Raw genomic sequence first — 15901 nt, 5'->3', positions numbered from 1 at the left:
AGGTTGAAGAACATAAGACAGCAATGCCACTGACAACTGCTTTTGGGATGGCCTAGCATGTTAAGCAGTACAATCAGGATGATGGATCAAAACCAGACAGATAAGTCTTTGGAAAAGGGGGATTGAGTGATACCAAACTAAGCCACAGAAGGTGCTCAGAATGAATTGAGAGACAAAAGGCAACAGAAGGAATTGTAGTGTGTCTGTGTTGCATTTTGTTAAAGCATTAATACCTATGGATACAGCCAAACGCTGCTTTAAAGCAAAGTTAAAACTTGCAATTATTAACACACACTGAAAACAATAACAAAAATCCAGGCTTGAAAGATAAGGAACCAATCAAAATGTCCTGGAATGACTGCATGCAAGTTTCAAAATGGCAAAGTGTACTGGGAGCAAAGCATTCAAAAGTGTTTGTCTGCCACTTGCGCTTATTTGCCTCCAGTTTTCTGTTGAATCACCTCTGAATCACTTCTCTTACCTCAAAACAGTCAGCATTGCCAGCCCTCTGAGGCATGCCGCTGAATGCATCAGATAGTACAGCCATGAGAAAGCCAGGAAGTTAAGAATGAATTCTTACCTTATTCATGTCAAATGTGTGAAATACTTGTTCGACATAGCTGTTAGCTTCTGGAGTAAGTCCATGTAGATCCAGGACATGTTTAAATTCATGCAGACACAGCTGTCCAGATGGGCATTCCCTCATAAATTTAGTGTACCAGTGGTGAATTTCCATAGCATTAATGTCATCCGCTGATCCAGCAGCACCCATAGCATCGAACATACCAGGTAACCTTTTTCAGTATTTATTCATCCAAATGTTGATTCTTGCTTCTCAACAGCGATCATTTAAACACCAACTCTGCTTTTGAGAGCTACTTTAAACCTCTTACAGATCACTACTAATAGAGACTAAGTAAATATAGCACCCTAGAGAGATTACTGGTGCCCAGTTTTAGTGCACCATGGTTTTATCAGCTGATTACAGTCTTTGTGCACAGTCAGTTTGCAAAGCCTCAGCAGGGCATGAGGACCGATTAATGCTGATTCTCATCTCGCACTGGCATCTGTGGTGCTAAAGCTGTGTAAACTGGATGAATATTGAATAAGCAACATGCAGGGACTCTGAGAGTAGTTTCCAAACCTTTGCTTTAATAATTGACAAGGTTTCAACTAAACCTTCAGCCCCATTTAAATATTTGGATACCTTTTGTGCAGCTGCCTTCTAGCAGCTGAATTCCCACTTTTATTACTTCTGTATGTACCATATATGTATAGTCCAAATCTTACCTTATAGGCCAAAACTGCAACATGATTTGACTTGGATAACCTGGGAAAACCTGAAAGCAGCTATACACTGGGCACAAAACTGTTGCCATTGACCTTAGGCAGCAGTTCTTCATCTGAGCATCTGAGTCTTGTGTAACCCAACGTTGTCCTAAGGCCTGTCTCCCCATTGCCACTGCTCATTCAGTCCCATGCTGTCCCTTCCCTTAGGCCAGCATGAGCGTTTGTGGTTGCACTTGGGAACAACTGTAAGAACAGATCCAAGGCAGAAGCTTGCAATCAAACGGAATGCTAATGAATACAATGAGCTTCAGTGATGATTTAAATTTTTCATTGCCTGGTCTCACAGAACATTGCGTTGAACAAGAGCACAGATTGAGTGGGTATGGGAGAAGGTGGCCAGCAGTAGAGGGGGTGCAGGACTGCTTCTTCCACTGATTCAAATTGTCTCTTATTTATCCACAAGGAAACTTGCAGAGCAATGTCATAACGTCTGGGCTGTGTAGTGGTACAGAGCAGATTATAATTTTACAGTATTTAAGCCTTACAGCCTATGCTATGGCGTGGGGTTGAAGACTGAACTGGTAGAATGCAAAAATACGGTTGTTAATCTTAAGCCTACAATAAAGGTGTTGTCTCCCCACTCCGGTGGTGTCTCACAAAAGGAAAGGTGAGCACTACCCGAGCAGCATTTCTATTTCAGCTGGCAGAGGAGAGCACAGCCGGGCTGCTCCTGGAGTTCTGAACAGCTGCATCAGTTGAATTTCCCTCTGGGCCAAGACTCAGGCTGGCTCAGTAAGAAGAGCAGCATCAACAGCTGCAGGAGACAAGTTTAATCTGAATACTGCAAAGAAACTGAGCGTTATGGTTGGCCGTGCCATGAAACTTGGGTTTTCAGGTGGCACGAGGGATGAGTGGAGGTGCACCCATGGGGTGCACCCAATAACTGAACCTGGGCGAGCTGCCCCTGCAGCAGAAGGTTTAAGACAGGCTTTGTGTAACAGCATCCAGGTTCACATGGTCATCCAGTATTTTGGACTCTGTTTAATTCTGTAGGCAGATAAAGCCCTGGGACACACTAATCCTGTAAGATCAGAAGTGCAATATATTTCTCAGAAATAGATAAAAGCCTTCACTGCAAAAGGTGAGCGAACTGGAACAAGTTGGGCTCTGAGTGGAACAGGCTTTCAGCACATATATTTATAACTATATGGCATAAATCAGTGTCTGCAGCCAGTCAGAGCAATGCTGCTGAAGAGGGAGAGAAGAGGGGAAAAAAGTACACCTGAATGCCTAGAGGAATTCAATAGCGATATATACGTAGCCATCACTTAAAGGTGATTTTTATAATCTCTAGGCTTCCCTTGCCTCTCTTACAACAGTCTCCCCAGAGCAACAATAACGGTCTGCTAGCGCGTTGTCAGTTATAGGATCAAGGCCTTCAGAAGCAGCAGGGATTACCTGTGTGAAGTACTGAATAAACCCAGGCTAAATCTGAAACATGCGAAATGGTATTTTAAATACTGTAAAATATCACTTGCAGGCAAAGAATGCTGTATTTGTAGTAACCAAGAGCAGCAAGCAAAAGACACGTAGCTTAAAAGAAGCAGTCCTCCGTCTCTTACATTTGTTCATCAAATCTAAGTTTTCAGTAGCTACTAACTGGAAATGAAGACCCAGAATTTTCCCAGTGTACATCTCCCACATTTCTTGTTCCACAAAAAAAAAAGGGGCAATGTTTCCAAACTCAAATGTTACTCAGACTCCCACTGTTTCCAGAAATAAAGGCAGTATTCAAAGGTTAAAACCCAACCCCAACCCCACAGGTTTCAACCCTAGGTTTCAGAAATCACAGACAATTGGGATTTTTGGAAATATAGGGGCCTATAATTGGGTTTTTTGGTACATTTTCAGATGTGCGTCTGAAGAAAACAACGGCACAATTGTGAGCCATCTCAGCCCTTGAAAGCATATGTATGTCTCTCATATGGCATGGAAGAATCTCCTAACTCTCTTGTGTTTGTCCTTATGGAAGACAAGGTTAAAATGCCAGGGAAATGCACATTTTAAGTCACTCTTCAAGATAACCATCAAGATGTTGTAAAGTTTCTATGTGAGGAATCTGAAAAGCCTTAAGTTTTATAGCATTTGAAAAACAAGCACATGAACAGGCACAACTGCTTACCAGCACAGGTCCTGATTAAAGATGTAAGATATATAAAGATAGAATACCCAGGAGACTTGAAGGGGCAGTGCAATAGTATAGAATAAAATGGAAACGTGGAAGCTAGCGTTATGTGCCAGTAGGAGAAGAAGATGCTTTTAAAGGAGTTCTTATAGGCTATGTTCCTGTTAGGATAGCTTTACTGGGGGATTATAGTGAGGAAGTACACCCAGATCAGAAAGGCTATGCTGGCCACGCTGTTCTTTTTAGCAATTTAATATCCTCCCTTTCACTCTGAGGAAAAAATGCTTCTCAGGTTAAAGTACAGTTTTCTTAGACTTATTGTATCCACACATCCAGGTTAGTTAGGGATTATATTCCTTCATGTGTATAGCTGGCACTCAAAGTCCAGCAATTAGAATGAGGGAGAATGCAGAAGTAGTGAAGAACTTGCATTGTAGGTCTGGAAGCAATGCGATATAATGGGGAGGGAAAGCAGCTATGAGGAACACACATCAGAGAGACTGAGGGGACTTTGAGAATGTGAGGCACTTCAAGAAAGGATGGAAAAAAAGACAAAATTCTGCCATAAAACAAGTAGGAGGCCTGGAAAGAAGCAGATAATTTATGCATCAGAGTGGAACCCACAGTTTAATTCCATAGTATGTATCAAATACATACTATGTGCTTAGTTTCCTCTGAACTTAATGGGGATAAAAAACCCCAACTCACAGGTCACTTGGAGCCTCTCAGCACTGTACCAGATGGCACCTGCATTTAGACCTTCATATGTAATCGAAGTGACTTGAGGCCAGGTTATGAAGTAACACAGGTTATGAAATAAAGGCTATTAAGGTGTTATGCACGACGGCATAAAATATAGGGAATCATTTAATTAAGCCTTTGAAACATAAAAACCACACACAAATGAGGACAACAATACCAAGGCAGAGAAATCAACAGCTCTTTTATGGAGAAGCTTGAAGGGGCTATATATACTCTGACACCCACTCTGTCCCCACAGCAAAGTTCTCTCTAAGTCCCTCTCAATATTATGTATTAGCACCATCAGTCTCTGCAATCCACAGGAATAAGATGCCTGGACTTTAAGGATGTAGGAAGACAGGACCATTTAGAATTTTTATCTGCTCCCTTTGCTATAGTGACAGGCAACAATCTTACCTGTGGCCATAGAAATCGCAGGCCACCAAACTGAAACATCTTATTTTCCTTTAACCTCAAAGCAGGCTTTCTGGAATTCTTTGAAATGTTCCTGCAATGTAATTTGAGATTTTCAGGTTTTTTTTGTAAAGGATTTTGTGTAATTATACTGTGGAACTGTGGAGGCTAAGTAAGTATGAGTTCAAAAAGCAATTAGACACTTTCATGGAGGAAAAGCCCATTAAACACATTTAATGAACTTGTTAACTGATTGAATGGCCACAGGCTGCTTGGAGCAGAGAGGGTGACTGAGGAGTACCTGTTCCACAGGCACATGGTCCTGGCTATTGCCAGAAACAGGAGAATGGCCCACAAATACTTCTGACCTGACCAGTGAAATATGGCTATTTTTATGTACTAGACATGATCCAAACAGTGTTTAATTGGCTTATCTTTATCCAGCTGGTGGTCAGAGTGACTGACTGAAGAGCAATCATTATGGACAAAAAGGATGCTATTTTGAAGGTCCTATCTAAGATAGATGTCTGAGTCAATGCAGGCAAGCCCACTCTATTTGCAGTTTGCACATTTATTATAAAAGCATTGATGTAAATTATTTTTTCCTGTGCAGTTTCTATTTGCATCTTCCTGTCATTTTTTCCACACAGGCTTAGTGCTTTCTTACTAGGATGCTTTCTGTTTCAATTGCCTGTAAGCTTCTCAGTGTGCTTGCATGAAAATATACAACACTGAATGCACAGCAATGAACCTGTAAATTGCATTATGCTGTATATCTGTTTTCTTAAGTGATAATACATATAGAGAAATCTGCTTGCTACCGAAGTCATGATGCCTATAGGGACAAAACAGTGTTTTACTGATGTTAGATAACCAAAGGAAGAAAAAACCCAGAAAGAGTTAAGACAGCAAACAACGAGGAGATGACTAGATGGCAACTGACTTGTAACTCTTCCTCTTCTATGGCTTGGTTTCATTTTTTTCTTTTAAATTATTATTAGTAATTAATTTGCTGTGGTTCACAAACTTTATTAAATACTTCTTACAATTAATTTTTGAAGTTGTTTCTAAATTGTTGGTAAGGTTACCTAAGGAATAATCTAATGCTTCTAAAGCACTTTATAAAGTATTAAGGTGACATCCTTGTCTTTCTGGGACTCTTCTACAACACGGATACTATTTCATCTTTAAAAAAAACCCCAGTAAACCAAAACCAAACGAAAGGCAATAATCCTCTTACCCCCACCCTAAGTGGAAAAAAGAGACAGGATAAATCAAAGCTATTCCTCCTTCAGAAAGATACTAAATATCATCAAATTCACCAAAAGCAATCAATGAAACAGTTTAACACTTGATATTTGTAAGGTGATTATATAAACTGAAGTTGAAGGACATACATAACATGCTTAGCACCGTGCACCACTAGCCTTGAAAAAAAATCTTACATTTCACATGTCATAGGTTGGTTTGATAGCAGTAATTCCATCTATGCCGTCAGTCCTTGCTGGGGTGGGGTCTGGGATTATCTCAGGTACCAGAATTCACAGCACACAAAGCATCACCTTCCCTCTGAGCACCGAGAGGGACTCGGTGGGAAATGGAAGCAGGTTTAGCTCCAGTGCACCAGGGCTTGTCTCCCAGGGTACAAATACTCCATAGATGGGCATCTGTGTTATCTCTATGCATCTAAGCTTATAGATAGACAAGCAACGGAAGTCCAGGACAGACAACATTATTTTTTTGTTTAGAAATACTTGAAATTAAATGTAATGTCCCCTGTGAAGGTACTGCAGTAATTCTGCCATCTTTCCCCTCAGGCAACTGCTTTCCTTGAATAGCTGCATTAGCAACTCACAGCTTTGCCGTTGTGCTCTGGTTTGTAGATGCAGTGAGAGAGGGACAGGCTTTTCCTCTGTGGGTTTTATTCGGGGTTGTTTGGGTTTTTTTATTATTATTATTCTTAAATGAAATGGACTTTCAAATCTAAAGAGACTGTTTTTTACCCTGGATAAAGGCAAATCTGCACTCCCTTTACAATACATTTTTACCACTGACTTCTATACGTATTCGTCTGCATGTAGAGAATTAATAGCTAATAGCCCATCAACTTAGTATCAGCATTTAGTCTTACATTCTGAGAGGCAATACACAAACCCCAAACCAGCATGGACTTTAATTAGATGGGGGAAAAATCTTTTGACCTTTGATAGTTTACATTCCTCAAGAGGAATTTCCTCACCACTGTGATACGCAGCACTGACTGCGCTTGTCTCACACCGCCCCAGCAGTCTCAAAGCTAGTTCCTGACTGCTGTAATTCTTGACAAATTTTAATATATGAAAAAGTACCATAGGCACAACATTTATTTGAGTGGTATTTTTTCCCATGGAGTGTTGACAAAGACTATTACTCTGAAAAATTGACTAAAATGCATGTTAGAGAATTTACTCTTCACTAAGAAGTTGCACTCCGTGAGTAGGAAGGCAAAACTTTGGTGCTTTCACAAGAGGAATGTACATGCTTTATCAGCACATGCAATTAAAATAAAGGCACGGGAAATCTGGTAGAGCTTAGACAATAAAGATGATTGTTTCCAGACGATTCTGATGTGTTACAGATTTCTTTCTTGCATATTTAATGTATTTTCAGCATCGTGTAATAGGCCAGCATATCGGGATTCGCTGCTGAGAGCAAACCACTTGAAGTCTAAGCTCTGAAGAATTGGGTTCAGACTTGCAATCAACATTTGAAAAGAAACAAAGAAGAAGAGAAATTACTGGCCTTCCAAAGCTGTTTGAAGGTTTCATTTCATGACAAGAAATGTGCTCTCTAGCTTAAGAAGGAGGTTACATACTCTGTTTGCGAAAGCAAGTGGGTTCCCTTCAGCTACTATACTGGAGATAGAGGTCTCAATTGATCTTGCAGTTTCATGAGGTGCCATTTTAAGGAAGTCTCTAATCTGTTCCAAACTTCAATTTTCTCAGAGAATAAAATATCCACTGAAGTGGCAGAAAGTCCTAGGGAAATATGGGAGAAAGTTCTCATCACTTAAATATGACATGTTCAGCATGGAACAGAGAGCATGAAGATGTTACCAACTCCTTTTCCTATGCAGATACAAAAGGGAAACAAAAAATCTAAGCATTCTAAGTTAATTTACTTACTAAACCAGGCCTCATATTTGAAAAGCACATCACAGCAAACTATCCTTGGAAGCAAGTGCTGTTTGCATGAGCCTGGAAAACTGCTCTTTAACAGACTAATATTGCTCCTTTCACAGTTCTTAAAACTCATCACGTTGATGGATTTGTCTCAAACAGAAGATACACCTCCTGGAGCAACTTCTCTAGATCTGAAGAGTCAAAGATAACCACCCTGGGTTTGGAGTAGTAAGTTTGAGACCAAATTTTCCAACCTGTTATCAAAGAAATTAATGTATTCCACAAAACACATTCCACACACACAGACACAAAAGTGAACTATATTCATTCTGCTTTACTTTTTGATACTTCCAACTGAACGATGTTTTGCAACGATAACTGAAATCTAAAGCTGTGCGCAGGCTTTATGAATTAGTCTTAACCTCTTGGTCTACTTCACATAATTGAAAAAGTGTCTCTTGAGTATTAAACATACTTCTGTTAATACATCCAAGAATACAAATCAACTCTTTTCCTTGGAAAGGAGCATCCAAAAAGAGAAACTGCACTTATCTAACAGCACATCACCTTGGAATAGGAATGAATTTCCAAGACTATCTTTTACCTGGATGTAGGATGACTTGAACGCCTCCAGTTGTCCAGGAGGAATCTCTAGGTGTTCTGGTTTAGAAGGAAGATTATTAACATTACATTCAGGAGGTATTGTGGGTGTGTGAAAGGAATCAAGAGAAGTTTGTAAATGAAAACAACTGAACAAAAGGAAATAGAGAAAGGAAGGACCACCAATTACACTCAGGAGGGTATAAAAGCCCTACAGGAGCAAACTAACATTTCATTGTCAGATGGTGAATAACGAGATCTTCACAGCTGAGTTATCCTCCTGTGCCTTAAAGGTGCCATTGGAGTATTTAAAAACAATAAGTCTGCAGTACTGGGGAAAAAGACCAGGACACCAGATAACCCTGTCCTCTGATATTGATATAAGTTTCAAATCCTTTGATGGAAAATGAAGCTCACCAGAAAAGCCATAATGGGCTGTGGAATTCTGCAGACCAATTCCTGGGAAAGTTTGAACCTCTGAAGTCTGTTGCTGTGACAAACCTGTGAATGTGCACTTTGGCCAACCAGCCACTGATGTCTTCCAGTAACATAAGCCCCCAGTGAACAGGCGTAAGTTGTAAGCTTCCCCGATGCTACAGGACAGCATAGGAAAAAGTACAAAAGAATCCTGAAAACAAATCTCTGTGTTTCTTGGGTCCTTGGTGGGCAAGCATTTCAAACTTTGCATGGAAATACCTGATGTCTGCTTTTCACCTTAAAGGCGTCTGGAAGCTGTTGCCTTCCGAAGCTGAATTAGAAATATGCAGAAGCTGAAACAAAGCAGCTTATTAACAGGGGCAGAGTGAGCTGCAGCATCTCTGCATGGTGCTGTAGTCCTGCCTCCTGAGTTCATCAAACATCTGCAAGGCTTGAAAAACAAGAGGGTAACTGATTGGTCCACAGAGGCAAAACATAGCAACTGAGCAGCTTTGACTCCTTGTAGCTCGGTCAGAGCTTTTATGGAGAAAGGTTAAAATCATACGCACAAAGTGTGCTTACAAGACTTCAGTGCATGCTATTCCATTGGGAGAACCAGCAGAAAATTTACTTAGCGGCCAGTTCCCAATTTTGGTCATTTTTAAGTAGCAGAAAACTACATTTTGTGAAAATTAATTCTGTTTTTTTGACCAGCTACATAAGATAATACTGGACCACCTGGCAGCCATAGTGTGTAATTTGTTGTGTTTAATATTAAAGAACCGGACTGCAGGCCAACTCTTCATACTACCCAACGTGTCTTCAGTATGTGTGTGCTAGCTGATGCTGTAATGTGTCTTCCACACAGTGCCATCAGAAGAACAGGAAGCTTTTCTTATTTTAACTTTACATCAATGGTGGAAGCAACCCGTGTTTTTCTATGACACTTCCCTGTGTTTCACATGAGAAGCTGCATCACGGAAAGAGGTTTGTCTCAGAGCTGCAGTGAAACCGCGCTGGGGTCAGAAATAGCGTGTGCAGATCTCACACCTAACTTAGTCACTTGGCATCTGAGGATAAGGTTCTCTCCCACTCCACTCGCACCAGCCCTGGAAAGGGTGCCAAAGAGCTGCCTTCTGCTGCGGAGATGTGACAGCTTCCACTCAACAGTGTACAGTGTCTTTACTCATGGCACTGCATGCACGGTGGTTGTGAGTTTTGTAAGTAGCATCAGAGAAAGGGGGTGAAGGAGGATCTTCTTTCAGAAGGAATATGCATGCATTCAGTCTGCATTGCATAATAACCCTGCTTGAATCACTGAATGCCTTAAGATGGATGCAGATCAATAGTGGATGCCATTTCAATAAATTAACTGCAACCCAAATCACAGAGGCTTAAACACATCCAAAAAGTATACTGCAAGCTTGTGTGAGCAGTATACTACCTTACACATTCAATTACTGTGCTGCTGCACTTACATGTAAGGGAAACCAGCTTCTTAGAAGCTTAATTTTACCTGCAAAAAGTCTGTCTGTAAAGGCTGACAGTGGTGGCATTTCAGATGCCTGTACTTCTTGCCTTAAGGAAGTTGTGCTTCCCCACGTAACAGCGCTGAAAGGCTGGGTTTAATGCATTTCTCCCTACTGGCAGAAAAGTCACCTTAGGGAACCACTGCTACTTCTGGCAACTTTATTGGCCATCTCCTCAGTTTCAGGCCCACAATAATGATAAGGCTGCTATATCACACTTAAATCACAGGCTGTTTAGTGCATGAACTAAAATCTGACAGTTCAGCTGCAGGACGCTCAAGCTCTGTTACAAACGGCCTCTACTGCATCAGAGAACAGCAAAACACAGCATTCTTTCTGCTTTCAAAGGCTTTCGAGTATTTCAACATTTCTTCTAATTTAGGAACGACTTTTTCCCCTCTCAGAAATGACTAAGGGCAATGATACTAACAATCTTAATGAAGTAGTGGGCCACAGCTTCTATATTCACTGAAGCAGAAATGCCATCGTTTTGCTAACAAAGAATCAGAAAATAAATAAGCCTGGTTAAGTTTTGTCTATTTAATATTGGTTCCTGACTATATTTTTTTTTTTGTTTAGTTTAAGAAGAATTTACTATGCTTTATCCAGTGGTTGTTCAATGTAAAACACTCCTGGACAGCAGAAGGACCAAGTGCTCTTTATACCTGACCTAGAGCTTCTTAGTTGTGATAATGAATGTACAGGAGTTTGGAATATGTCCCCAGTTCTGTTATTAGCTTGGTATTTCACTCTTTTTGCTTCAGGAAATAAATGGTCTGAAAATATCTAAATCTCATTTTGCTTCTGTCTTCAGAACTGACTGCTCTACAGAGCAGACAGTCTTGGAAGCCAAATTTGCAGGTGAATAGGTTTGGTATTCTACTCCCTGTGTGAAACACATAGTGCATGATGAGCCAAATTAAAACTGCAGTAAAAAGTGCAAGAGTTGCAAGGAGAGTTTGGTATCACTGCTGCCACAATGATTCCGGTTTAAATTCTAAGTGCAATGTTTCAAAGCTGTGCTCTCAGCTCTCCGTTCCTCCTCCAAATCTGGTAGAAGCACAGCATCTGCCAAACCCTACGTATTCAATTTATGCAATTTCCTGACCACTGAGTTCAGCACTAAATCAAAGGTTTCCTCCCTCATCTGAAGGCAAACTACTTGCAGCTTCACTTCTAATTCAATTCTCTGTCCAGAAGAAGGAAGTCTTTCACTCTCTGAAAAACAGTCCAGAACACCCGCAGGGAGCATGGCTATTACTGGCTTCAGAGAGAGACATAAGAGGTAGTAAGAGATGAAAATCCTCATTTCACCCTGCTAAATCCACCATTGCACTATGGTGATGTGACAGGAAAAGAGCCAAATACCTGCCACCTCCATCCTGCGGATGTGCTGAGAGCAGGATTACAGTTATATAATGTTGTAAAATGGGAATACAGTTTGCAAAGGGAGGAACCTCTTCGGTCCCTTCTTTATTAAAACTGCTGCTCATGCATCTGAATAGCACTGACCCATCATGAACAAATGACATGAAGAATCCACGTTCTCATAGATGTAACTCTCACCGAAGCGTAGTCTTACAAGAGCACACTCCAGGTGCTCCTAAAACTCTCTGCTTAGAGTAAAGCTGTAGGGCACACATCCAAGCCTGGTGAAAACCTGATCAGATGTTTATTGTGCCCTGAGTATCTTGTACAGTGCTCCAGCTTTGTTTGTATTTCTGCATCAGGCTCCGAAGCACGGACTGAACCTGGATTCAAACCTGCCTGTGTGCAAGATGAGCACAGTGGGGTTGCTCAGGTATACACCACAGAGGAGCTTACCTTAAATGAGAGGTTGGTATTTCCAGTGTCCTCCATGCACACTGGGAAGATCCCACAAATGCTGTCTCTACATCTGGAACTAACATTGCAGATGCCTTCAATGCACTAAATAAGCAGGGAACAGAATCAACTCAAAGGAAGTCAGAGGTACCCTTCCTACACTCTCCTGAGTTTCGAGCCAAGGTCTTGGAAGCAGATGAATCCTCCCCAGGGCTCTGGACTGAGGAGCTCTGGTTTTCCCCAACCCTGCAGCACAAATTCACTTGAAAGTTCCTGAAAGCAGGAAGGAAAAGGGTGGCTGCTCCAGCCTGTTCAGCCAGGGAGCAGAAAAAGTGCATTTAGAGTTGTAGGAGCAAAATGAAAGCTGACAGAAAGGCTTCCAAACAGGATCAAGTAGGTCTGAGGCCCTTCCAAATTATGGCAGTATTGATGCCTCTCAGGAAGTAGGGATGAAAGAGTTTGGAAGAAAGAGTTTGGAAGGGGAAAGAGTTTGGAAGAAATGGTATGGGAGCAGCTCTGGTAGTAAAAATCTGCTTTTGCTTTGGGAAGAAGAGTATATGTTTCTTATAAAAGCTTAAACAGGGGAAGTTTAGACTGGATATAAGAAGTTCTTTCCTGTTAGGGTGCTGAGGCACTGAATGGGTTGCCCAGGGAGGTTGTGAATGCTCCATCCCTGGTGGTGTTCAAGGCCAGGCTGGACAGAGCCTTGGGTACCATGATTTAGTGTGAGCTGTCCCTGCCCATGGCAGGGGGGTTGGAAGTGGATGATCTTAAGGTCCTTTCAACCCTAACTATTCTGTGGTTCTATGATCTCCCTGACACAGCCTGGCTGTGTAAGGTAGAGTGCAATATGCACAGTGTAAGCCAGGAAAACATTGATTAAACCAACTGTTTTGCCAGCTGGAGTTGAAGAATACCAGACAGGGATGAACAGAAGGGATCCTTCAACCTATTTTTTCATCCAACAGGACACAGGTACTTTTGTACTGGAAAGAGAAGTGAATCAGAGTTTTAAATTTTACTGAAGAGCAAGTAAGAAGTGGTTGGTTGAGTGAAACTTTAGAACTTAATTAGCTTAAATGTGGAACATCAAACAAGGAACAGGTGAATAGGTACTTCTGCAAAGAAATGAAGATAGGAAACAGATTGAATGCGTTCTGAAACTGGTTTGTATTGTTTTAAATGTTGGCTAAAATTATCTAGTATTTTAGTACTGACAAGCCAATATTTTGAGTACTGCCCTCTCTATAAAGAATGAATTACTTTGAGAACTCTGCTAAGAATAAGGATGCATTCATTGGGCTTCCTTTCACTGAGTTTTAGGAGAAACACACAAGAAAATTCAAGCTAAGAATTGCCACTTTTGATACACACAGTAAAGTGCAGAAATTGATACTACACACAACAGCACTCCAAGGTACCACATAAAGATAAATGATGGAGGTAATGCATAAAAAAATGTTGTCCAGATACTACCTTATTCTGATACACCATTATTTCAATGCCTGCAGTAGTGTTCCTGAAGTGCCTTTTCCATTTATTTTACCTCTGATTGGCAACACTCTACATGTTTTTAAACTCATTCATCCAACAAAGGCAAGACAGTCGGCTGAATGCTGCACTGAATTTAGCCATCCTGACAAGAGTAGGGTCAGGCATTCAACAACCCCAGCCCAGGGAGGCTTATTATAGCAAATTGATGAGAGCAGATGTTGCTCCAAGCCTTGCAAGAGGACGTGTTGCGTTTGGCACAGTGGAGTTAAGCAGCTACAGTGGTACTTAAATTTTCTCACAGCTGCATAAAGTAGTAATTATATTGGTCTGACTACATGCTAAAAATGTACAAGTGAAGCTAAGCTAGCGTGATTAAAGGATCTGAAACCTTGGACAAGTCCTTGACCTTAATGTACTGGGTAAACAGCAGGATCTTAGAACACCCCTTTGTTTTTAGCGGCTTGGGGAATAGGTGCCTAAGCACTGCTTTTAAAGTCTTCTTTCTGAAAATAATTAGGGGGTGCTTTTATCAAGAATGTCAGATTTCATGTATTAACCCTATATTTATCAAATAAAGTACCAGGAAACGAAGAAGAGTGCACAAGAATTCTATAGATATAATTTACATCAAGAGGCATTTAATTATGGAAAAATATTGCGTGTAAAATTATTGTTATTTTCTCAAACTGACTGGAATTATGATTTAAATCATAATTCATCATCTCAGCGGGTATGGAAAGCAAAATTTCACGTGTAACAATTAAGGTTGCACTCAAATCTAGGAAAAGGTTGCTAGCAAAGACAACCTGCTGTTACTTTGGCTAAAAGGAGAGGCTTCTGGTCATCTGCTGCACTAAAAGATGGATCTTTATCGGTTTATGAACAGCTACATGACATGGTTGACTCTGGGATGAGGAGGTGGGAAACGGCCTCAGGAGGATGCTCCTGGTCATGTAATCCTCAGATAATACTAACACTCTAATAATTATATTTAGTCAATTAAATATCACACTGAAGATGTCCCTGTTGAATGAAAATAACCTCCAGTCTGACACGTTTTTGGGAGTCAGGATGTTTTTAACAGCCAGTTTGTTGTTTAAGATCAATGAAATATATTTAATGGTTGTGCAGTCACCAGAATTAAAGCATAAAAACAAGACATCAGACATAATTCTCTATGGAAGATCTCATCACTGAAACCCGAGGGGATCATTAGCCTCAGTTTTTAACTTTTTGGCGCAGAATGGTCCATGTTATCAGTCGCATTATGTTTTAGATCAGTAGTTGCAGCTATTCCTAATAGTGTGGTTGCACTTCTTGCCTGTCTGGTTTAGAAGCAGCAAGCTACTTCCCCTGTTATGATGTTTGTGCATCATAATAGTTTTGCTGCTCTCAAGTAAGTACAGACTTGGCCAGGAACATCAGCTAAATTGCTTGAAAATGGTATCTTTAAAGAATTTTAAACATATCTACCTTTAGTAAGGATGCACATGCTTATTACTTAAAAAAATATTAGCACTCATTGTTTGAAAAGATCCTACACAGAAGAATTATACTGCTCTGCACTGAGTGCAAGCAGAACAAAAGGGTCTTCAGGATGCCTTTTTTTTCAGGTAAATAAGCTGCAACAGGCAGATGGCATTTAGAATCATAGAATAGTAAGGGTTGGAAAGGACCTTAAGATCCTCCAGTTCCAATTGGTTAGTTTCAGCTCCACATGCCATAAGAGCAAAATAAGATTTTAGCTCTGTTACATAAGTGGTTTTGTTAAAAAATAATCCAATCTCACAAATGCAAATTAAAGCTTAGAAGAGCAGGGTTTTTTTCCCTGTCAATTAAGCCTATTCTTAAACTTTCCTCATGCCAAAGTAACTCTTCAGTCTCATCTTGAAGCAAAGTTTGTAAAATGTCACTTACAATAAAGGCAAGTTTTCTATGTGTTAATCTACCTAACTTCTACTAAAAATATGGATATAGCTAGTAAGAGTCGGATGCTATTGGTTCATTGGGTGGAACGGCATCCTACTTTGGCTTTGCTTATATTTTAATCAGAAATGAGTCTTACTAATGGCAATGGGTACAACATGGCAGAGCTGAACTATAAATATTTCATTGCTAGTTGCTTCCCATTTCGATCCAATGCATTTTCAGACGCCAGCTCATCGTTATTATGAAACAGATTATGAAACTGCCTATATCTTGAACCACCATTGTTTTTCACACTTTTGCTTCTCCCATTCTCTCCC

General features: G+C 40.5%; 1 protein-coding gene across 2 annotated transcripts in view; it reads right to left on the bottom strand.

Annotated features, from left to right (window-relative positions):
* GUCA1C (guanylate cyclase activator 1C) overlaps positions 1-12600 on the bottom strand; it is a 45256-nt gene extending 32656 nt beyond the window's left edge. The window contains exons 1-2 of one of the 2 annotated variants that reach the window (XM_061454380.1): positions 12162-12600; positions 581-753 (exon numbers count right to left, since the gene is read on the bottom strand). In XM_061454380.1, the coding sequence (XP_061310364.1) occupies positions 581-736 (156 nt within the window). In that variant the 5' untranslated portion in view covers positions 737-753; positions 12162-12600. Of the gene's footprint in view, positions 1-580; positions 1864-12161 lie in introns of those variants that run through there. The other variant, XM_061454378.1, reaches the window with a different exon arrangement.
* Positions 12601-15901: the final 3301 nt, after the last annotated feature.

The sequence above is a fragment of the Pezoporus flaviventris genome, unplaced genomic scaffold (assembly GCF_033815535.1).
Source record: "Pezoporus flaviventris isolate CSIRO_AGI_PZ_B2104156 unplaced genomic scaffold, CSIRO_AGI_Pfla_v1 ptg000015l, whole genome shotgun sequence".
Lineage (NCBI taxonomy): Eukaryota > Metazoa > Chordata > Aves > Psittaciformes > Psittacidae > Pezoporus > Pezoporus flaviventris.
Note: the sequence above shows the minus strand (reverse complement) of the source record. Positions and strands in the feature narration are given on the sequence as shown.